General features: G+C 39.6%; 1 protein-coding gene across 3 annotated transcripts in view; it reads left to right on the top strand.

Annotated features, from left to right (window-relative positions):
• Positions 1-18,622, top strand: part of Tdrd5 (tudor domain containing 5) — a 73,171-nt gene extending 54,549 nt beyond the window's left edge. For all 3 annotated transcript variants that reach the window (XM_074047342.1, XM_074047343.1, XM_074047341.1), the window contains 4 exons: positions 2,510-2,692; positions 3,369-3,512; positions 7,147-7,357; positions 13,481-18,622. In XM_074047342.1, coding sequence (XP_073903443.1) covers positions 2,510-2,692; positions 3,369-3,512; positions 7,147-7,357; positions 13,481-13,758 — 816 coding nt within the window. In that variant the 3' untranslated portion in view covers positions 13,759-18,622. The remainder of the gene's footprint in view (positions 1-2,509; positions 2,693-3,368; positions 3,513-7,146; positions 7,358-13,480) is intronic.
• Positions 18,623-24,667: the final 6,045 nt, after the last annotated feature.

Here is a 24,667-nt window from a genome sequence, read left to right as displayed (position 1 = left end):
TTTCTCCATTTATTTAGGTCTTCTCTGATTTCCTACCTCAGCATTTTGTAATGTTAAGTACATGGGTCCTGTACATGTTTCGTTAAGTGTGCACCTAATATAATTAGTGTGGTTGTAAATGGTGGTGTGTGTTTCATTTCAGTTTCTGCATGCTCATCTCTGTTATGGAGAGATGCAATTGACTTTTTTTTGTGCCAGTCTTATATGCTGAAACCTCTGTCACTAGGAAATTATTTATGTAGATTCCCTGGGATTTTCTACATAGTCATGTCACCTACATGGTCAGTTTTAGTTCTTTCTTTCTGATTTGCATTCCTTTTATTTTTGTTTCTTGCTTTGCTGCACTGCCTAGAATTTGTAGCACTATGTTGAAGAATGGTTGAGAGAATGACTTGTCTTATTACTTATCTTGGAAGGAAAGCACTAAGTATGTTAGTTGTAAGGTTTTGTGTAGAAAAACTTTGTTCTTTATCAAGCTGAGCAGATTCCCGTCCATTGTGGTTTTTCTGAGGTTTTCTTTAAGATGGGTGTATATTTTGTCAAATGCTTTTTTTAACTAATTGTGATTTTTTTCCTCAGATCATTCATACAGTGGATTACATAGGTTGAGTTTCAAATGTTAAACCAATCTCACACTTGTGGAATAAACACCACTTGGTGATGGTGTATAATTCTCCTTAAGCATTGCTGGATTTGGTTTGCTATTATTTTGTTGAGGAATTTTCCATCTTAAGTTTATGAGAGATACTGGTCTTGAGTATTCTTTTTTTCCTGTCTTGATCTCTCTCTCTTTCCCTGTCCTTCTCCTCCTCCCTCTCTCCCTCCCTCCCTCTCCCTGTTTCCTCCCCCCTTACTTTCTTTGTATCAGGGTGATACTGGCTTCACAAAATGAGTTTGGAAGTGTCATTTTCTGTTTTCTGGAAGAGATTATTTGAAATTTTGTTCTCTGGGGGAGAAGGAGATTAATACTTTAAATTCTTGGTATATTGCTTCAGTAAAACCATCTGGGCCTGGAGCTTTCTTTTTCAAAAGAAAGGGACACTACAATATCAATTGCTTTCATATATATATAGGATTATTCAAAGTAACTCACACTGGAGGTAGACCTTTACATCAGGCTCTGGCATCATCCACATGGTGCTGGTTTTGCAGGCATATAAAATGCAAGAGTTATGGGGTTATGGAGGCTTCCACTAAAATTTCAAATGAAGGCCTGAGAGGCCAGACAGTGTGTGGCATGGTTAGAATGTCTGTAGGCAGCCCATGAAAGGGTGATATATGAAGCTATCAGAATGAAACAAGCTACAATGGAGATCCTGGGATGTTAGGGATGCCAGGAACATGGAATGCCTGCAGAGGAAAGCTACAGGTAGCTGGCATAGTTGGCCTAAGAGAGAAGCTATATGGGAGGCAACCAGCAAGGCCATAGTGGGGCCACCAAATCCCACTACATGTGCTCTGGATGCTGGACATGGAGCTATAGGATTTAATGTCTGCCTTGCTGTGCCATTGCATCTTGGGGGAGTACAAGGGCTCAGAGCTAAGAGTTTGCCTTGAGTCTTTGAGGAGACTGACTTTTGAGCAATGCTAGGAATGTTAAGATTTTGGAGACTCTTGGAGGTAAACTGAATGCATTTTGCATATGAGGCAGCTGTGAGCCTTTGAGGCCAGGGACAGAAAGTTATGATTTGGATCTGAAATGTCCCCCAAAGGCCATATGCTAAAGGTTTGATTACCAATCTGTAGTACTACTGGGAGGTTGTAGAAACTTTAGGAGATGGGGCCTAGTTGGAGGAAGTCAATCACATGCTCCCAATGTGGTGATAACTGTGCTTTGCCTCAGACCACGGCAATTGAGGCAAGTGACCATGGACTGAAACCATGAGGCAAAATAAACTTTACTCTCTGTAAATTGTTTATCTTAGGTATTTTGTCACAGTGACAGCTGACTAACACAAAAACTTTTATTTCTCATTTTTACTGGCTGCTTCACTCTCAATTTTACCCTCTAGAAATCCCTCTTGTCCCCAGAAGACCCTGGTCTTCCAGCAAATGGAAGAGGTGGTTTCCTGAGTCCTTGGAATAGGGTAGGGTATCTGGGGGTCTAACTGCTTTGTTACACCAACTTTACCTGGTGCTCTTATTTTCATTCCCCTTCTACCTTCTCAATTCTAAAAACTTAGTTTCTAAAATTTTATTTTGGTCGCTTCTCAGTATTTCCCATTATACGGTCAGAATCCACTTTCTGGGGACTCCTAAATCAGTTGTCAGTTGTCTGTTTACTGTATCCAGAATGTAGATAACATTTTCTCCTCTTCTGTTCTCTTACACCATGAGTTTGTACCTTAAATTTCTTTATTTTCATTTTGGCGGCATTCCAGGAGGGAGTGATAAATTGTATATTCAAGCTGCCATCTTAGAGTTAAGAAAAAACTGTAAATGTAATTTTAAAATGTGCTCATATAGGAAGTACAAATGATGTCTTTTCTTTATCCTCTATCCATTCTAGGATGAGATCCCCACTGGAATGCCATGCCTGGAGTCAGTGACCACAGGTGATGATGTCTGGGATGAGAACTGGCTACCACATCAGGCTAAACTGGGGAAAAGAGGTGATGCTGCCTCCCAACTATTTACCTCAAGCCTTGTTGGAAACACACAGTGTCCATCGTGTGAAGAAGTGCCACCAGAGGTTAGATCCTTGGGATCTACTGAAAAAAAGGAAATTTAAATTTAACTGTCCAGGCCTTGAGAAAGCTATACATTCCAGGATTCAAAAGGATATGTCAAGCCATAATTCAAAAGAGTACATGATTTTTTAAGTGGTGGGTGAGGGAACAGAGGATGTAGCAGAAGGAAACAAACCACAGACTTATGTGCATCTCTGTATAAGTGTTGTGATTTGTTTTATCATTGGCCTCTAGTCAAAGCTTCTGGATCTGTCAGTAAACTAAAGAAACTATTCTCTAATTTTATTTTTGTTGCATTAGCCTTGTAATGCCATCTTGGAATTTCTGCATTCAGGATATTTGCTAATACTGTACCTAACTGTATGTTTGAAATTTAATTTGTTTTCCATTGGTTATGAAAAAGAAAAAATATCTGCAGTTAAGTTGCTCCTTTGTATTCCTACCTTTTAAATGTTACATGACCATGAAAAATCATCTAGCCAGGAAGCTGATATTAAATATTACAAACAGGGTTCTATTTGCTTTTATGAGATGTGAGTGTTTAAGTCACACTGACATAGAAAACTAATAAATTCCTTTTCTTGCTTAATATGCATTGCTTCCTTGCCCGAGTTGTCCTGTTTGGTGTCTTGTGTCACTATTATCTCGGTTTATCATTGCATTTTTTCTTCTTTATAGGATTGGTGTTTTTCTACATCCCAAGATGTATGGGATGATTCAGGGCAGCCTTCAGGCCTTGTGAATGGAATGAAAGTAGAAATTCAAGAACCAGAAGGGCTGAGTGCTCAAGAAAAAAATATTGGCACAACCAGAATTCAAAAGGTAAATGTGTAATGTGAGTTATTGTGACAGTTTTGCATTAGTAAGTGCTTTTACTCTTAGTAAATAAAATCATAGCTGGCGATCCCTCTCTTAGCACTTGGTATACATATGTTGCTTTTTAAATTAACTTTAATTAATTTAACATGGATATCTCTTCAGAAGAAAACCCTAAGCCTAGAATTGAAATGTTGATTAGCCCTCTATTAGGGACAAAGAAAAATAGGTATTTCCTATAATTTAGCCATGAAGTTTAAACTTTATATCTGTCTTATAGTCTAGACCAATATCTTATTTCATATTGCTTTGGCAGAAAGTGGTAACCCTGGGAAAAATTCATTTGTATCCTGTTTCTCAAATATATTATGAGGATCTTGAAACCAGCAGGACAATTTGTATCATTTTCTCTACTTTCTTGACCGTGGTAATCATGATTGTGTTAAAGTTGCTTTCACATAATTCAAATATCTGAATCACCTTTGAGTCTGCTCTTACTATCCTCTTCCCCCATTTCATCCTGTTTTTAGCAAGGTAGTAGAGAAAAGAAGGGAGCATATCTCATTTAAAAAAAAATCAAATGGGCATTAAGGAGAAAAATTATAGAGGCTCTGGGTTGGGTTATTTTCCTCCAAAGAGGATCAAGTTGTTTCTTGGCTAGCAGATACAAGCAGATCAACTTACTGTGCACATTGGAGCTTGACTTTAGGCTTTATTAGGATTCTCTAGTTTACATTTGTTTTTGTTTCTTACCTTTATGGCTCCTACTCCTAAGGCTTGATCCTTTTGGCATAGCAACTGAAAGCCTGGAGAGTTTGCCCTCCACCTTGGTGGGGCTCAGACTCCATCCTCTGTCTCAGTACCATAGGGCTACTGAGGTCTCTGCTAACCTCTTTCAGCCTCCCATCTCCTGCTTTCTGTTGTTTTTTATTTGTTTGTGGGTTTAGGGGGGAGTCTTGCACTGTGCATGTGAAATTTAGGACTTGGCCAGTAACTCAAGAGGGGGTTGTAAGTGGATTATTAGCCTACTCAGTCCCTTTTCTCTGGAATTGTGCCCCTCAAGGCCTGGCTATTTTGTTGACTTTGTACTGATTTCTGTCTCCTTAGCCAGTAAGACTGCCACTTAGTGCTTAGAGCTCATTCCCTGTGCCTGCCTTGCAAAATGCATTCAGTTAAAATGCCAAGATGAATATGGAGTCTAATTCATGTTCTGAAATCCTGCCTGACTTGGTTGGTCACCCGGATCTTCAAATGTTTTAAAATCTAAAAGTGAGGCCACCAAAAATATTTTTAAAATCTTTTTTGTCCAATATTTATAGTGCTTGAGGAGTGAGGATTCATCTGATTCCAAGTTTCTTTACTGTGACTAGAACTAAAAGTCTTACTACGTTTTTTTTTTATTGCTTCTAACGTCTTTGAGTCAAAGAATCACAACATTTGTAGTATAACTATAGCTGATTCTAGTGTATCTTTAGTAACCATACTGCTACCCAGTTCTGTTCTGGGCTTTTGCATTGATAACAGGTGATCTTCCTGTTGCTAACTCGTAGAAGTTGTGAACTTCATGGTTACTGGGAGGTCCATCTCTGCAGTCATGCACCTGGGTCTAGAACTTGGCTTCTGTTGCTTATTATCTCTGTGACCTTCACAAATTAGCAATAAAGAGAATATTACTGACAGTGCTTAAGTGCTTACCATTTACCTGCCACTGTTGTAAGCACTTAATATACCTGTCACCTCATTTAATCTTCACAATCTTAAGAAGTATCTGTTATTCCCATTTTTAAGTGAGAAAGTTTAGACAGAGGTTAAATAAGTTGCCCAAGTAAGTCGTGAAACCAGTACTGGCCAGGGTCGCTGAGTGCGTTAAGTGCAATGAAGCTGTGCTTTGTCTACAGTGCTTCGTGGTTGAGAAAAGTAGCGGCAGTGGTAGCAGCGACGGCAATATTCATAGAGTTACTATGGGCTAGGAAAGCCACAGATAGAGATATTGAAAAATCATAATTTTTGTTTTTAAGGAATTGTAACTGTTTGGAGATAGGTCTGCGTGATTGAGAATGAACTGCTCAGACACGAAGCAAGTGAACCGAGCGACAACCAGGCAGGGCTGTGGCTAATCAAGCAACCACAGCCCTGACCACAGTCCGCACAGACCTTTTATTTGCAAGCAGTGTCTGCGAACTTTGCAGGTTGCTTTAGGTCAGTGAGGAAGGGTAAGAAGTTTCCAGGATCTGATTTCTTTGACTTATTTGCTTCTTGCTTACTTGTGAACTTCTTGGAGCATATGCGCGGGAACTCTAAAGTCTGTTAGCAATTCCAGTTGTCTCCTTGGCTCGTTTGTGCTCTTATTTGCAGAGTTCTCTGTTTTCAGTGTGTATGGCATGTTGGTATAGATTTTTCCACCATGAATGGCAAGCCCTGTGAGCCAAGTGTATCCTATAGTCCTGGATATTAAAGATAGGCCAGTCTGTAACTTTTCCAAAATGGGGAATAAATTGGATTATGTAAAATCAAACTTGCAGTTTTAGGCTTCTTATAAAGGTCACTCATGAAAATCTAGAAAAGGAAGCAGTGATTATAATTTCTGGCCTTGGAGGCTATTAACTAAGAATAAATGTCAGTAGTATCATTACTAAATTAGGTGGATATATGTCACCCATAACCTGATCTCTCAGCAGTATTTGACATTGTCGTTCCTGCTTGAATCATGATCTTCCTTTGACTTTGGTGATATCCTTCTCTCCTTCCTCCTACCTGCTAGCATAATTTCTAGGCCTGCTTCCCCAGAGTTCTGTCCTATGCCTTTCTTCCTCTTTGCCATATGTTCCGTTTATGTTAGGTATATAACTAGACACTCATGTGATGACTATGTTTAACATTTTGAGAAATTGCCAGGCTTTCTTCCAAAGTCAATGCATACTTTCACATTCCCACTAGAATTCAAGTGCTTCCATTTGTCCTTTAGTCACATTAATGCTACTGAACACAGAGATTAACACTCCGAGGTTACCACTTCAGCAATGGCTATGACTCCTCCTCAGCTGTGTCCAGCAGTACTCAGCTCTGTATTTGCTCATGATAATATGCTCAATAAAGGTTTCTTAAATTGGCTATCGCTCATTAACTGAAGGACTTCCTTCCTCTAGAGTATGTAGGTTTTTGAAAGTTACGAGCTTGTGGGGAACAGGTACTAGAGAAAAGGTTAGATCAAAAAGAATTAACCTAGAAGGTAACACCCACGCACAGGAAATCAATGTGAGTCAATGCCCTGTATAGCTATCCTTATCTCAACCAGCAAAACCCCTTGTTCCTTCCTATTATTGCTTATACTCTCTCTACAACAAAATTAGAGATAAGGGCAAAATAGTTTCTGCTGGGTATTGAGGGGGGGAAGCGGGAGGGGGCAGAGTGGGTGGTAAGGGAGGGGGTGGGGGCAGGGGGGAGAAATGAACCAAGCCTTGTATGCACATATGAATAATAAAAGAAAAATGAAAAAAATAAAAAAATAATAAAAAAGAAAGTTACGAGCTTGTGATAAGAGAATATTTGTATTTTGTATCTAAAGAAACAAAAAAGGCTTGTTTCTTGCTCTGCTGACAGTCATTTTTCATGCCTTTGCCTCATGTCTCCTATTCTGTAGCAACCAGACTTAAAGGATTCTTTGGATTCGTCCACACTGCCCAAACTGGAAGAGCTCTATATCTCTGTTCCCCAGTCACAGCAATCAATGGAAGAGAGCCAGTTTGAACCCAGGCACTTTCAGACTCCGCCCAAGAATAGCCCACTGTCCACAGCACTACCCAGTTCAGCTCCTGCAGCAGTTGACTCTCCAGAAAAACTCTCGGGTTCTGGTAGGTTTACACATCCTCACACATGCTCACAAATGACAGAGACATTTTGCCATGTTGCTCCAAACCTTCATTTATCTCTTTCAGCACCTACCTTCACAGATGGCTGACTTTAGCGTTAGCTTTTGTCCCAAGTCCTCATCTTAGTTTCTAGCTCAATTATTTCCTTTAACTTTGCTGGTTTTGTTGTTTTTGTTTTTTGAGCTTTTTTTTTTTTTGGTACTAGGATTTGAACTCAGGGCCTGACACTTGCTAGGCAGGCACTCTTACCACTTGAGACACTCTGCCAGCCCTTTTGTTTTTGTGATGGGTGTTTTCTGAGATAGTCTCATGAACTATTTGCCCAGAGCTGGGTTCAAACCACAGTCCTCTTGATCTCTGCCTCCCGAGTAGCTAGGATTATAGATATGAGCTATTGGTGCCCGCCCATTCTTTCCACCCCTCAGAGGAGTTTCACAATTGTGCACAGTAAATTTGCCAGTTTTCCAGTGTGTAGATCTTTGAGTTTTAACAAGTGTATACCATCTTGATATTGCCATGTCTGAAAGGTTTCAGGTGCCTCTTTGCCAACTTGCTGGCCTCTGACATGGCACTTTGCCTTTTCTAGAGTCACATAGTCTGTAGTTTTAATGTCATGCTTCTTTCATTGACTGTAATACTGTAGAGTTTCCTAGCAGTGGATTTGCTGGGTCATAGGTAATTGCATCTATTTTTTCTTTCCTTTATTTTATCATTTTTTACATTTACTTACATGTGTATACATTGTTTGGGCCACCTCCCCGTAATCACATCTTTAACTTTTTAAAATGCCAAAATGTTTTCCAAAGTAGCTGTTCCACTTGCAAGGTATAAAAGTTCCATTTACTGCACATCCCAGCTCTTTGATGACATTTTCAGTCTTTTTCATTTGCCACTTCAGTAGGCATGGGCAAATACACTATTATCACTTAGTCTTCATTTTCTGCTTACCCTTACTTATTTGTAAATTATCACCTTCCAATACTGTGTCACTTATTTACCTTATGCTAATATACTTTCTGCTTTCCCCATCTCAGCCCATCAATTATTATTGTTATATAATTTACTTTTTCTTGTTGAGCCACCAGGTATCTAGAAGCGTATTGCTTAATTTCTAAATTTTTAGAGATTTTCTAGCTGTCTAATTATTGGTTTCTAATTTAATTTCATTGTGATCAAAGAACATATCCTCTTAAACCTTTTCAATTTTGAGTCATCTTAGAGCCTAGATGAGGCTATATTTTTGTAAATGCTTCTTGTGCAGTGCAGACCAGTGTGAAGACTGATAATGACTATTCACTAAGTAGCAATGAAGTCAATTTGGTGAATAGTGTTGAATGTTCTGTTTCATACTAAGTTTTGATCTAGTTGCTCATTTGTTGCAAGATAATGGTTGAACTCTCCAAGTATAGTGGATTTGTCTTTTTCCTTCGGTTCTCTCAGGTTTTGCTTCAAGAACTTTAGAACTTCTATTAGGACTATTACCCTCTTGATGAATCAATCCATTTATCATTATTAAATTAAACTATTTACCCTAGGTAATACTCTGCTTTGAAATTCACTTTGCTGATGGAATATAGCTACTCCATATTTCTTTTTATTTGTATTTGCATAACATATCATATTCATCCTTTTAACCAGATTAGCTGCATCTTTAAAATAGATTTCTTTCAATATGATCTTGCCCTTTAACCCAGTCTTAGCGATCTCTTGTTTTTATGTTGTTTTGTTGTTGTTTGCTTTATGCAGTGCTGGGAATTGAACCCAGGGCTTCATGCATGCTGAGCTATGTCCTCAGTGGCAGTATTTTCTTTTAATTGTAATGTTATAATTGATAGGCTTTAAATATATTATTTTGCTGTTTGTTTTCTAGCTTTTAAATATTACTATTTCATCTTCATCTCCATTATTGGAAACAGTTTCCTGTTTCTGCCTTTTTAGTGTCAAGCTTAGGATTTAAATTATCACCTGCAAATATTATATTTATTACACAATAAGTAGTAAAACTTTATAATATGCTTCCATTTTCTTCTCCATCCCAGCATGTCAGTTAATTGTTGTTATACATTTTACCTTTTCTTATGTTCTACATCCACAATCCAGTCTTACTTTTGCTTTACAGTCAGTTTTCTCTTAAAGAAATGCAAAAATGAGAACAAAAATTTTTTTCTCATTCATATATTTACCAGTACTCTTCATTCCAAAGTATAAATTAGGGCTCAGTAAGCCTTTTCTGTAAAGAGCCAAAAAAAAAGTGTGTGTGTGAGGAGGTGGGAGATTGGGATATGGCTCAGTGGTAGAGCACTTGCCTTGCATGTGTGAGGCCCTAGATTCAATCTCCAGAGCACGTACATGCGCACACACACACACACACACACACACACACACACACACACACACGTACGTACGTGATTTGTAGGCCATAGTGAGGCAGGATAGATCTGGGAAAATGAAGCATGGGCAATAACAGCCAGAAATTCAGAAATAAACATTATATTAGTAGAGAGTGGTTTGATTAAAAGCATAGGCTGTATTTTCTTTGCTTTAAACTTCACATTCTGTACTTAATCTGCAATGTACAGGTTTTTTCTTTAAATACTACCTTTCTCCCTGTGACTTGTCTGCTTACCCAAATGATTACAATATTTGGAAATTGAACAAGGGAATCTTAAAGAAAGACACTTATCTCTGAGGATAAGGACATTTGGTAAAATGACTCCTTTGACAACAGAAGCGTTTGCAAAAAAGGAAAAAAGTTATCTTAAGGTAGGGCATCTGTCTTGAAGGGAGCATCTGACAGAGCACATCCTTTGTTTAAATGGATGCTCAGACATCCATGTCAGAATGATCCAAACAGACCAGCCTTAATATGTATAGGCCCAATTGATAATGATTACAGTGTACCAGGCGTCCCGAACAAAGGGTAATACTCCTCTCCAAATCCATTATTCATCATACATACCCCTGCTGTTAGCACTTTCATTGCACCTGTTTCCTTCTTTCACTCTCCTCCCTCTTTCCTGTCTTTATTAAGGGTGGGATGTAATAATTAAATTTCCCAGCATTGGTTTGATTCTTTTTGTTTCTTTCATTAGGCTGATAAACGGGTACCCTGAGTGCTCTAATGTCAGGGGTTGTGTACTACCTAATGAACTTTCTTGATCTCTACCTCAGTGTATCCTAAAAGTCTTTTGTTGCAACATCACAAACTCTGTACCCAGTGTCTAGGTAGAGACTTCCTCCCTTTTGGAGACCACTTCCTTGGAGCCTACTGCTTCCTGTAACAATATGATCTGTGTTGCAATTATTCATCTCTTGCAGCACAAAAATAGCCTTAGATAAAAGATAAGTGAGTGAGAATGGCTCCAATAAAACTTTAAAAATCAGGTGGATTTGGCTCACATAAAAATATTAAAATATTAAAACTGTTTTCCTGACACACTTCCTGTGTTTAATTCTAATTATGCATGTAGTAGGCCATTTGATGGTCCATAGTTCATTACTTTTTTTTATTTCCCATCTTCCCTTTCTTATAGTTCATTGTGAGTAATCTCTGTACCATAGGTCCACATATGCCAATCTTTTCTTGTTCAGTGTCACACTCGATGCGTTTTCTCCATCTCAGATATCCTTTTCATCTCTAGAGATTTCTTTTGTATTTTCCTTTTTTTTCCACATCACTGTTACATTTTCCTCTCTAGTTTCTTAGCTATATGGAATATTCTAACAGCTAGTTAACATCATTGTCTTGTGATTGTATCATACATATCACTTCCGTTTTTGAATCTGTTTATGCTGATTTTTTTCTTCTGATTATAAGACTTGTTTTGGTTCTTTGCATATTTGGTAATTTCTTATTGGATGCCAGCAGATACTGTGAATTTTATATTATTAGCTGGATTTCTTCTGTTCCTTTCTTTTATTAGGGGTGGGAGGTGGCAATTAAATTTCTCAATATTGGTTTGATTCCTTGTGTCTCTTTTATTTAATCAGGCTTTTATGGAACAGGCATTAGTTTAGGTCTAATTCGACCCCACTGCTTAGGTGCTACCCTTCTGCGGGTATTGGAGTGACTTGATGTCACAGGTAGCAGCGTTTCTTTCTGTTATAGTTGGTAGGAGCACACATTATTTTAACCTGACATGAGCTCTTACAATTGTTTTGACTACTTTTTGAGATTATTTCCCTGGACTTGGTAGTTTCCTCACACATGGGAGCCAGGTCACTGCTCAGTCTAGACTCGAGGATCCCTTTCTGCAGGTCTCCAGCTACCTTGCCCTCTGCAGCTGCATCCTCCCTGGAACTTCATACCCACAAAGTCTGGACACCTGGCCTCCCTGAATTCTGAACTTTGCCTTCTCAACCGAGTTAGGCCTCTAGGCTTCATCTGAACTTGCTGGTCTTATCCTACAGCCTGAAAATTCTTTCCAGGTGTGAGCTTAGGCGCCTCTTGTGTGTTTCCCCTCTCTGTCACCAAAAGCTGCTGTTTCATACATTCTGTCCAGTTTTCTAGTTATGCTTGTGTAAGCCAGCAGAGTACATATCATTCCCATTCAACAGCACCAGGGCTGAACACAGCAGTTGCACTACGCTCAAAGTCTTTGGTTGTGTGTCCTTTCTTCTGTAAATTAATCCTTTTAAAAATCTGAGCTCATCTAAGACTCCCTATCAAACCACATTTTTTCATTAGACATCACCATTCCTTTTCCTCTCTAATGGGCATTAGCTTTATGATCAGAATTAAACATTTTAGAACAGTCCTTGACATAACTCATCACAAAGTCATGGAACACAGCCTCATGCTTCATGCTGAAAGTGAAAAAGATGAACAAGGGATTGGATTCTGCCTACCTTTTTCACTGAATTTTTTGAAATCCGTGTTTTAAGACAGCAGTGCCAATCTATGAAATGTTTTGCTTCTTCCTTCAGAAGGCACTTGTGCTGAGTGTTAAATCAGCTGTGTTCTGAGCACATTCTTTATCTTATCCAAAAGTTTTTTAAGGCATTACTTTGTTTTGTTTTTTTTTTGGAGAGAGGGTCTTGCCATATATCCCACAGTGACCTCAAACTCACTATGTCCTACCTCAGCCTCCCAACTACTGAGACTATAGGTATGCGCCAACATGCATTACTAACATAGGACTTTTTTTTTTTTTTTGACAGTACTGGAGTTTGAATTCAGGGCCTCACACTTAGGCAGGTGCTCCACCACTTGAGCCACACGCTCAGCCCTGTATATTTCAGGTAGGATCTCCTGGTTTTGCCCTGGGCCAGTCTTGACCACCATCCTCCAATCTCCCATATAGCAGGGACCTACAGGCACATGCTACCACACCCAACTTATTGGTTGAGATGGGGTCTTGCTGATTTTTACCCAGGCTGGCTTCAAACCTACCGATCTCTGCCTCCCACGTAGCTAGGATTATAGGAGTGAGCCATTGTGCTGGGTCCATAGACTTGAAGGAAACTGTTGATGTAATGCCTCTGCACCTCCCTCCAAAAAAAACCCTCAAAAACTCCTTCTCTCTCCTTAGGCAGGTCATAGTAGTCCTAAACTAACTCTTTCGATAACACTGGTCTAAACAACCCATGTCAGAATGCCTGGCCTCCTCTTCCTTGGTAATGAAGAACTCTTGGGCATTGGATTCATTTAAAACTAGTGTGTGAGGAGTCATTTTATGCCTAACAACTGACTTTTGGTACTTCTTAGCAACTTCTTAGTAATTTTGTTCTTACACTGGCATAGACTTGGAATTGAAAAAGCCTGTGGGACACCATTTTGCTCAGCGCTAGAAGGAAGTAGGGACACTCTGGGATGTGAATTTTATCCAGTTTATTTTTATGACATTCCTAAAAACAAATCTTCCTTCCCGCTCATAAGTGTGCTTCCCTCCTCTCTTGGCTCTCATCCTGACAAAGCATGATTCTCATCCCCACTTCATTCCTATTTGTTGGCTGGTGTCTGAGTCATTCTCTCTAGCTGGCCATCATTAAGAGTCACCATCTAACAGAAAATGGGAGTGACACCTATTGTTGAAGAACTAGAATAGGACAGATGAGAGCGTTCAAGAAGCCCTTGAAAGGCTCTTGTGTGTTTGCTTTTTTCAGTGACAAGCTCTCCGGGGAGCCTAGAGAGTGAAGACTTTTCTAGCAGTGATGCCATCACAGTGTTCAAGGACAAGAGCCAAGGAGCCGTGGACCAGCTCTGTCTGATTTTGTCTCCCAAGCACCAGATTTCTCAGAAGCTCTACATCCCTCGAAGCACGGCCACTGCCGCACTGGGAGCTGCTGCACGGCTCGCCACATCCAGGAGCCTCTTGCACTGGTACCCCAGCGTGAAGGGATGGAAGTGCCAGGAGTGGGCAGAGGAGGGTGAAGGGAAATAGTGCTTGGGTAGCGATGCTTTGTCATTCTGTGTGACTGTATGCTAGCTTTACTATGCTTACAGTCTGCTTGACGTGTAAGTATCAGTATTTTATGTTCATTTTCATTTTTACTCATGATTTTATTTCATTCTGTGAGGTTTTGTTCACCTTTGTTTTTAATGCAGTAGTTAAAGGAGTTTTTGTTTTCTCGTGTTTCTATGAATGTTTTTCTTATACATATCATGATTGATAAATGAAACTTGAAAAAGTAATGTTTTGTAATCCATGTTTAGCAAGACAAAAATATTGTCGCTTCCCTAAAGGATGCCTGAAATTTAGGGTTCCTATTCTCTCTCTAATTTAAAATCTTTTATATCAGAGCATCATTACTTCTTTAAAAAATCAAGATCAGTAAGAAAATCCATACCTTGAAGCTTTGTTCATATAAATGCTTTTGAATTTTAAAAACTTAATCTATTTTCAAGATAGGAAAAGTTTTAAAACATAGTTGAACCATCCCTATAGTTATGACAGTTCCCAGGAACCTTAACATAAGTGGGTTTTTTGTGTGTGTGTCTGGTACTGGCATTGAACTCAGGACCTCACACTTGCTAGGCAGGTGCCCTACCACTTGAGCCGTGCCCCTAGCCCTTTTTGCTTTCATTATTTTTCAGATAGGGTCTCATATTTTTGCTGACCTCAGAGCACAATCATCCTGCTTACACTTCCCATAAAGCTGGGACCATGGACATGTGCCACCACGCCCAGCTTGTTGGTTGAGGTGGGATTTCACAAACTTTTTGTCCAGGCTAGCCTCACACTGCAGTCCTCTCAATCTTTACCTCCTGAGTAGCTTGAATTTGTAGGTGTCACCACCATATCTAGCAACAGTGGTCTTCTTTAAGTATTTATGCAGCATGATATTCTCAGTAGTCATATTGTGTGAACTATTATGACAATCGTAGTATAAATCAAAAGACTGAAAAGTGAAATTGAAAAATTTGAGTGACACTTTTTGTGCTAAAATACCAGACTCACCCCAAACTTTAAAAAGGATATTCTTAAAGCCAGCAAGCTGAGGGTGTAGTTCAGTGGTAGAGTGCCACTGAGTCCAGCATGCACAAAGTCCTTGGTTCCATCCCCAGCACTGGCAAAAAGCAGAACTAGAGAAAGAAAGGTAAACTGCTGGCATGTAACATGGCGTGCGTACCTGCTTTCTAAAGTAAGGACGTTCTCCTCCTTGCTGCCTAACTACTCCATCAGCAAACTGTCCACTCAGGGAATGCAGGGAGAGGTGTACTTAGGGCACTGGCAAAGCCTTCTGTAAATTAAGTAATCATGAAGCCAAACTAAACCCAACATCTTTAAGAATTCAGACTCAATCTTTAATTCCAATATATCTATAAGAATGATATACCGACCTAAAAAATAAAAATAAAGACAAAATTAACTCTGAAACATCACTGGTAGTTCAAACAACAGATAGACTAGCTTCCTGTTAGGGCTCTTATGATTTTATATTAGACATCTATAATGGAGAGTGACATAGTAAAGAGTTAAATACCTTATGTGACACTCAACAGACAGCAACTGGCAAGGTGTTATTTTTCATACACGTTTATATAATTAGCTAGAATTTGTTTCCAGGACTGGAGGCCTGGCTCAAGTGGTAGAGCACCTGCTTTGTAAGCATGAAGTCCTGAGTTCAAACCTCAGTTCTGCCCAACAGGGGAAAAAGTAGAATTTGTTCCTAAAGAAGAAAGTTCATTTTAAAACAATGCCTGTTGGGGGTGTAAAAAGAAGCCTAGGTTGAGTGATGAGCTCCACGTGTCCACATGAGCAACTCCTGGGCTGGGACCCCGGGGATCCAGTAAACAGAGGGCAGATGGCAGTACAAATGCTGAACTGCAGTTCTGTCTGCAACTGCACCAGTGTCTAGGAAGAGCCCTGCCAAGTCTCAGCAGACCTTTTCTGAGTTTGCCAGTTGATTTCATAACCTGACAGGGACTAATTTAATACCTTGGAAGTTAGATTATGAAATAACTCTACTGAGGCTTTTGAAGTCTCTTTTTTTTTTTGCAAATGGCTGGACAGAAAATCACTTAGAGCCATCTCAAACTGATGAAGTTAGCACACTTTGAAAGAAGCCTACATAGTAATTAACAGTTAAATGATTTATTTGAGTTACAGTGATTAATGAACCTTTGATAGGCTTATGCATTTTGACTGTTTGGCTTTGACTAGGAGAGCCAACCTGTTTACCTACCTTGTCCCAAAAATGCGGGCTTGCTTTGGTAGTTAACTAGCCCAAAGTATCAAATTTAGTAGACCATTTGTAAAAGAATAAATAGGTCTCTGTGTGTGCAAAAGAAGTCAGGCATGGTGGTGCAGCTGGTAATCCCAGGTGTCAGTAGGTTGATGTAAGAGGATCACAAGTTCAAGGCCAGCCCAAGCTACACAGCGAGCCTATCCGAAGAAACCAAGGGAGGAAGGAAAGGTATATTATGGTTAAATTCTTTTTTTTTTTTTTGCAGTACTGGAGCTTGAACTCCGGGCCTACACCTTGAGCCACTCCACGAGTCCTTTTTTGTGAAACAGTTTTTCGAGATAGGGTCTTGTCCAGGCTGGCATCAAACCATCATCCTTCTGATCTCTGCCTTCTGAGTAGCTGGAATTACAGGCATGAGGCACTGGCGTTAAATTACATTTTATTGTCTAAAAAATTTTTACTGACATCTAGACTTTGAACATTTGTGGTATTAAGGAGCTGTTAGCAGTACTGGAGGTCCCGTGAAATGTTGCTCGGGAAGTGGGAGCCTGAGGTATGTGAGAGGGAGTAGAACGAGAGCATGGAAGAGAATCCTGGTTCTTGACTCCTCAGAGAGATACAAAGAAGGGCTCTGTTAACAGCCACCAGAGCCCGGTGCTTATAGTCGAGACTACCCTTCTCCCATGCAAGATACCCCATGGGATTTCTTTCTTAAAAAAAAAAAAATTGTGGTATTGGGGCTCAAACTCAGGGCCTTGTGCTCGTTAGGCCAGGTGCTCTGCCACTTGAGCCATGCCTCCAGCCCTTTCTGCTTTAGTGTTTTTTGTTTTTTGGGTTTTTTTTTTTTTTAAGGTAGGATCTGAAGTTTTTGCCTGGGCTGGCTTTGATCACAATCCTCCTATTTATGCCTCCTTTGTAGCTGGGATGACAGACATATGCTACCACACCCAGCTTTTTTTTGTTGAGATGGGCGTCTCATGAACTTTTTTCCTGGGCCAGCCTTGAACTGCAGTCCTCCTGATCTCTTGCTCTTGAATAAATGGGATTACGGGCATGAGCCACCACTTCCAGTCCACCCCATGGGATTTGTAAAGACGGCCTATTTCAGCAACAGTCAGCCTTTTCCTACAAACCTCACACATCTCAAATACCAGTTGCCCATTTCAAGGCACGGGAATGAGAGGCTTCTGCCTGAATTCAGTCTGTTCTTAGCCTAGACTTAGAATTGTAGAATTTTGATCAGAGAAGGACCTTACATAGGAAACATGAAGCCTAGAAGGCCACAATACTTGAATCTCCATGTCTGCTGGCTCCATGTTTGCTATCTCCTTTCCACAGCAAAATATCACAGCTCCCTATGTATACTTCATGTAATTTGTGCCAGAAGACGTACATTTAGTAGATTAGTTCAAAAGAGTAGTGGATTTGATACCTGACAACCTTTGGTGTAGTGGGAGAAAGGGATTGATTTAACAAAGATGGACAATTTAAATAACTATTGCCAAAGGATCTGAAAAGGGGGTATCATAAAGGATAAGAAACCACCATATTACAAAAAAAATCTAATGCTTCCTGTAAACATTTATAATATATAACAAGACTCTTCTGACGTATTTTCTGTCTTTTTAGCATTAATCTCATACAGTGCCACGGGTGGCATTCACTCTATGCCTTACTCACAGTTTTCTAGGAGCCATCTCTTCCACACGGAAAATATTCCATTTTAGCTCTTCACCCTTCCCAAGATGTCTACCAGGTGGACAGCTGTATCAACTAAATCTGTCCATGTACTTTGCACTTGGTCCATTCCTCACAGATAGCATTTGTCTGATTTAGTCACCAATCAGCTTAGCAAGTTTTTGGTGTCATTGGCCTACTGGAACCAGAATTCTTTAACCTTGCTATTTTAACCAGGTATGCAGAAAATGTTAGCTGCCTAGTCGAGGGCTTGTCTGATACTGAGTATCATAATTGTCTCTGTGCCACTTTTCATGTGAAATTATTTGGCCTCTGCCAAACTCCAAGGATTTATTTACATTTTCATCGTTATAAGCAGTTTTCAGGAAATGCCTCTCAAAAGCTTGCTATTGGTGTACACCTTGTCTTATGTTTCTGTTCAAATAATTTATGGGAAATGGGCATGAGGAGCAATATCTGCTTGATTATTTCTTCTCAATACAATTTAGAGAAATGATTTATGAGACTGCTCTCAACCTGGTACAGAACTCATGGGAAGTTGTTGGATTAAGTAATGATGAATAACTTTACCTTTGGTGTTTGTAACAGCATTTGTTGGATTTAAATATTTATGAAGTTGGAATTTGTGTTGTCAAAAATGTCTAGGTCTTGCTTTACAGTTACTTTTTGCTCTGTTAATTCTGTAGGAATGAAAATGTCACTTGAATATGTGACCCAGAGAACTTAGTTGAGTAAAATACAAAATCTGTGTAGTTGGAAAATAGACTTGATAGTCTCCTTGACCAAACCATTTGTCGTTATTTTTGTCATGACCTCTTTATTTTGGGAGGTGGGGAGTGGTACTGGCTGTTGATCTCAGGGCCTCACACTTGCTAGGCAGGCTTTCTAACACTTGAGCCACTCTGCCAGCCCTGACTTCTTCATTCATTCAGAGGCCTTTGCAAACCTTTGCAGTACTGTAGATAAATAATTTTATTCATGAAATTGAAAATTCATTTATGTTGGAGCCACTTCATTTCCTGACAGCTGCATTTCAAACATGTTTTTTTGTTCTTTTGTTTATAGCAACATGTCAAGTCCTCCTAAGGTATCATCCAGGTGCTAAAATTCCCTTGACACTTTTCTACACAGTGAAATCAGAATCCAAGCCCATCTCACACTGTACTTAGCACTCTGTCACCTCCTGGATCTTCATTCCATAGTAAGAGCCTTCGCTCCCAGTCCAGCCTTCTGCCTAGAGCAGATCGTTTTCAGGTGGTTGTCAGATTCCAAAAATATTTCCTTAATCTGTCATCCCACGTGACCATAAGTAGAAACAAAGACTGAGCTCTATTCATTTCTTACTAATATAAGTAACTCCTTACAAAAGCATGTGTTAGTACAGTGTTGTTCTGATAGAAAATCTCTTTTGATGCTATACAAACAAAAATACCTTCCAGTTAAATAAGATTATGTGTGCCTTAGGATACTAATAGGCAAAAATATCCCCACAGAATGTTCCATGGTTCCTTCCCATGATACCTTCCTCATCGTGATTAATGGTCCTCCCTTGGCTTAGAAGGCTGAAACTTAGGTAGACATACACAATACGGGCCTAAGACCCAAAAGTGTATCCTTTCCTTTCTGAAATTTAAAAGTAGAAACTTTGCTTTACTGTTCTAAAGTAAGACAATAAAATAGAAGAGGGAAAAGCACACTTGGGTATGATTAAGTGACATCCTTTTTACATTGCGTATTTTAGACTGTGGAGCATTTGTTTGTGGTCAGGTAGGTAATGTGCTTTCAGCAACCTTTTAACAACTGATGCTAAAATTTTTAGATTCAGAAACAGAACCCTATCAAATAATTTAACACTCTTACTTGTCTTCTACTTGGAACTGTCTGATAGTTGACTTTGTCTAGAGTTTTGAGGCTCAGCAAGGTTGCCTCAAAAACTTGAGTTGAGAGAAAAATGGTGAGTTTATAATAAAAGTCAAACCAGTTCAACAAATGTGGAACTATCAGTAAATCTTGCTATGTTGGCTTTGCTTTGGGCCTTTTCAGAGTCATTTGACCTATTGTGAGAATCTATTTGTGATGTCGTTATGGTTTATATATAAAATGTCCCCAAAGTTCATCTGTTGAAAGCTTGGTCCCCGCTAGTGCTGCTATCAAGAGGTGATTGGATTATGAGGGGCTCACATCATCAGTGGAGTAATCCATTGCTGAAAGGGCTGCTAGGAGGAAGTAGGTCATGGGAAGGGGGACATGCCTTTGAAGGGTGTATCTTGTCCCCCAGCCCCTTTTTCTCTCACACTTTCTGCTTCCTGGCTGCCATGAGGTGAGCAGCTTTCCTCTGCCATGCCCTACCCCATGATGTTGCAGCCTTGCCACAGGCCTAAAAGCAACAGTGTCAGCTGACCATAAACTGAAACCTCTGAAATCATGAGTCAAAATAAACCCTTCCTCCTTGAAGTTGATTTTCTCAGGTGTTTTGTCATAGTGACAGAAAGCTAAGACAGATACCGTATCTAGCTCCTGATTGCTAGACTGAAGAAGAAGTCCTAAGGTGTTTTTCATCAAGTCTCAGCCAAGTAAAGAAATCCTCAGCCTTCACTGCTACTTCCTTGTCCTCGTGCCATATGGCAAGCAGAGGATGCTCTTGAGATGTGCTCAGTTAAAGAGCATTTGCTTGAGCAGTTTGGTCGAACTCATGTTTAGCATGAATGTAATGGCTAAGAATTTTCAAGTTTCTATGTGCTACAGGCAAGTGATCCTTAACCTTTTAAGGTCAATAACGTTAAGTGTCAAACACTGAGTACTATTCCTTTAGAGGGTACACACTCATTCAAAATTGTGCCATGATTTTTAGGGGTTCATGACTCTGAAGTCTACCCTAGGCTTTCCTAAACAGAAGTTCAGAAAAATCACCCTTTTGCCCTAGCCCTACCTCTACCTGCACTGTCCCTTGCCACCATCCCCTAGTTGTCCCAAACATAAATCTAGGAGAAAACTCTCCCTGCCCTTCATCCCTACACACGAGCCATTAGAAAGGCCTGTTGAACTCACCTCCTCTCTCATTAGTCCACCTGCTTTGCTGTAGACCACTTGTTCCCACGCCAGGCCAGGCCATCTCATGTCTCTCCTGGCACGTGGTAGAGCCCAGTATTTTTTCCTGAACAAAAAGAATGAGTGGTCACAGGGCAGAGAATGGGACATAAGTGTGGCTAATTAAAGTCTTGATAATTTCCCTATAACATTGTTCGGAATGTCCATAAAACCAAGCCTTTTGGGAACACGCATTCCATTTAAACCTTAAAATGAAATTAAGAGCATGACCTCCAGATAAGAGAACTGAGTAGAAAGGTGGGAAAGATTGTGTCTAGCTTATTCTTCTGCACAAAACATGACCTCCAGATAAGAGAACTGAGTAGAAAGGTGGGAAAGATTGTGTCTAGCTTATTCTTCTGCACAAATCAATAACTTCTCTGGTTTGGTTTGTGAAGGAAAATGGTGGGGGGGGGGGTGGCAGTTTGATATTTGGTGCTTATCAGCAACAGCCTTTTTAATAATCTTCTCCCAGAAAAGTCTGATTTACAAAATTGGTTCTTTTATTCTTCATTCTTGGAGACTAACATCTGACTTCCCAGTTTACTTTTTAGGAACTTTTTTAAGAAGTTTTTTATAAGGATAGAGGGGATTCATTGTGACAATTCCGAATAGGCCTATATTATAAATTGGTTAGATTACCCTCACCATATCTCCCCTGCACCCGCTCCCACCCCACTTAAGCAATTGCAGGAGGTTTCATTGTTCTATTTCATATAGGTATATGAAGTCCATCAACCTTATTCTGTCACCTTAATCTCCTTCGTTTCCCTCTCACTTCCCACAAGTATTCCCTCGTACACTGTATTTTACAGTCCTGTCTTTCATTATTAATTTCTAAGTTAATGTTCAAAGGGGTTTCTGGATGTATCCCCACTGTGAGTGTACTTTATTTTGGTTCGTTCAACCCCTTTCATTACTGTCCCTTACCCCTTCCCTTCCACTCCCCATTTTTCCAAGACCTTAAAATAAGACCTGAAACTTTCAAACAACTTCAGGAAGTAGTAGGAAGTACACTGGAACATAAAGGTATAGGGAATAACTTCCTAAATAGAACTCAAAAGGCTCAACATCTAAGAGAAAGAATGAACACATGGAACTGTATCAAACTAAAAAGCTTCTGCACAGCAAAAGAAACAGTCACTAGACTTAAGAGACTGCTCACAGAATGGGAGAAAATCTTGCCAGCTACTCATCCAGTAAGGGACTGATATCCAGAATCTACGGGGAACTCAAAAGACTCAACCCCCAAAGAATCAATATCCCAATGAAGAAATGGGCACATGAATTGAATAGGGAATTCTTAAAGTAAGAGATAAAAATGGCCAATAAATACACGAAGAAGTGTTCAACTTTCCTGGCTATAAAATAAATTTAAATAAAAACTACATCATGATTTCATCGCACCCCAGTAAGAATGGCCATCTTCAAGAGCAAAAACAACAGGCTGGCAAGGATGTGGTGAAACAGGAACCCTCATACACTGTTGATGGAATGCAAATAAGTACAACCATTATGCAAAGCAGTATGAATATTCCTCAAAAAGCTAAAGATGGATCCAGTGTGATACCTCTCCTGGGCATATACCCAAAGGAACCTAAGTCAGGATACAATAGAGATATTTGCACACCAATATTTATTGCAGCACTGCTTACAACAGTCAAGCCCTACAGTTGGTGAATGGATCAAGAACATGTGATATATATACACAATGGAGTTTTACTCTGCTATAAGGAAGCATGACACACCATGTGGTTTGAAGGTAAGTGGATGATGCAATTGGAGGACATCATGTTAAATAAGTCAGGTTCAGAAACACAAAAGGCCACATGTCTTCTTTCATATGTGGAAGACAGAACCAAAAGATAAATGTATTACACAAAAACATAAAACTCATATAGAACATGTCTGTAACAGTGGAACTCTCCTGTGGCTCTCAGGGAAGGAGGGAAAGGAAAAGAGAATGACAGAGCATCACCGATATCATAATACAAAATATCTGTGAAGGTAGAGGATATAACAATATGTATTGAAAGCTTTTTAGGAACTGTTAATACCACAGACCCTAGTTCAGCAAGTTAACACCCCAAAGAAATTCATTTAAAGGCGCTTTAGGGCTTATATATTAGCTTGGACTTTAACTGTCTTTTGTAGATCTGCTTATGAATAAATCGGATTCTGTGGGAGGGAGGCTGTGTGTGATGGAGAGCTATGCCAATCAATGGACTCGAGGGATAAACACAAAATGAAAGAAACCAAGGAGCTTGCTCTCCCAAATGAGAAACTTCATCTTACTTTTGATGGCTTTTCTTCCATCGATAAACTTTTTAAGTATATATTGACTTTGAAGATTAAAATTGTGAAGTTTTTGTTCTATTTCAAATTTACTGTAGTATTAGAAAATGTGATTCTTTAAAAAAAAAGTTTAATTCAACTAAAATGAGCAGGGAAAGTACCATCACTTATAGATTTCTGTTAGGTGACAAATGTTAGATTATAGACTCACATCAAAAGAACACTCTCACGCCAGCACATTGATGAGACAGACTCGGGTCTGTGGCATTCCCAGCCCTGGAGTGGGCCTCAGACACACTAAGGCTGTGAGACTCAGATGCATTACAGTTTTGTGTCAGCCTTGGTGGCTATCTACACCACCCACCCCCCAACCTCAGCAGCACAGCTATCGCCAGGCTGGCACTCACAGAGCTCTAGAACTGTCCTGGCACCTGGCAGAGACCTGTGCCACAGCAAGATTGACTCGTGTGTTGGCCTGCATCACCACCAGCTGCCTTGTGGGCCCTGGTCCACGGAGACTACCCAGGACCTTGTGGTTTTGAGACTAGGTGGCCAAGGGACTGCCTTCACCAATACTGCTCCAACCTCAGGCAATGTAGTATGCTATAGACCCCCATTTGCTGGGATCAGGAACCTGGGACTGAGCTATCTCAGTGACTCTGAGTAATAATACAGTAATAATACACTAATTACTGTATGTAATTAGTAGTGGGAGAATGCCTGGAGAATTTAAAGCAGTTGTTGTACAGAAACTCAATGATCTTGAAGAAAACAGAAAAACATTTCAATATTCTTAACAAAGAAACTTAGATGGAAGCAATTTTCAAAATATCAAATAGTAAATCTTGAGCTGAAAAGTCACTCAGTGAAATTAAAAATGCCATAGAAGTATGGATAATACAATAGGTCAAACAGAAGAAAGAATTAGTAAGGTCAAAGACAGGTTTTCTGGAAGTACACAGCTAGTAAAAGAGTGAATATTCAGGTTACTGGGGTTCAAGGAGGACTTGAGAATGCCAGAAAGGTATAAAGGTTTATTCAAAGGAATAGTAACAGAAAACTTCCCAAACTTGGAGAAGGATACAAATATCCATGTATAGGAAGGTCAGAGATCAAATTCAACACAACCAAGTCTACTCCAAGATATAATCAAGATCTCAAAGGTAAAAGATAAAGCAATTCTCAAGGCTATAAGAGAAAAGGAACAAATAACACATAATAATTCACCTGACAGCAGACTTAAGAGAAACCTTATAGGCCAGGACAAAGTGGCATGAAATTTCATAGTACTGATAGAAAAAAAAACTGTCAACTGAGAATGCTGTACACAGCAAATACGTTCATTAGAAATGTGATGAAGGCATTCCCAAGGTCTGAGAGAACATACCACCACCAGATCTGTTCTACCAAAAAAACACTAAAAGAAGTTGTTCAACCTTTAGTATTAAGACTAAAAAGCAAAATATGATAGCTCCATTAAAATGTTAATGGATGATATAGAAAGATATAAAATGGGACATACCGGGAGGAGCAGAGGGCAAGTGTAGAGATTTATTAGTATATTTTCTCATTTTTTAATTT

Source organism: Castor canadensis, chromosome 11 (assembly GCF_047511655.1).
Source record: "Castor canadensis chromosome 11, mCasCan1.hap1v2, whole genome shotgun sequence".
In the NCBI taxonomy this organism is placed as follows: Eukaryota; Metazoa; Chordata; class Mammalia; order Rodentia; family Castoridae; genus Castor; species Castor canadensis.
Note: the sequence above shows the minus strand (reverse complement) of the source record. Positions and strands in the feature narration are given on the sequence as shown.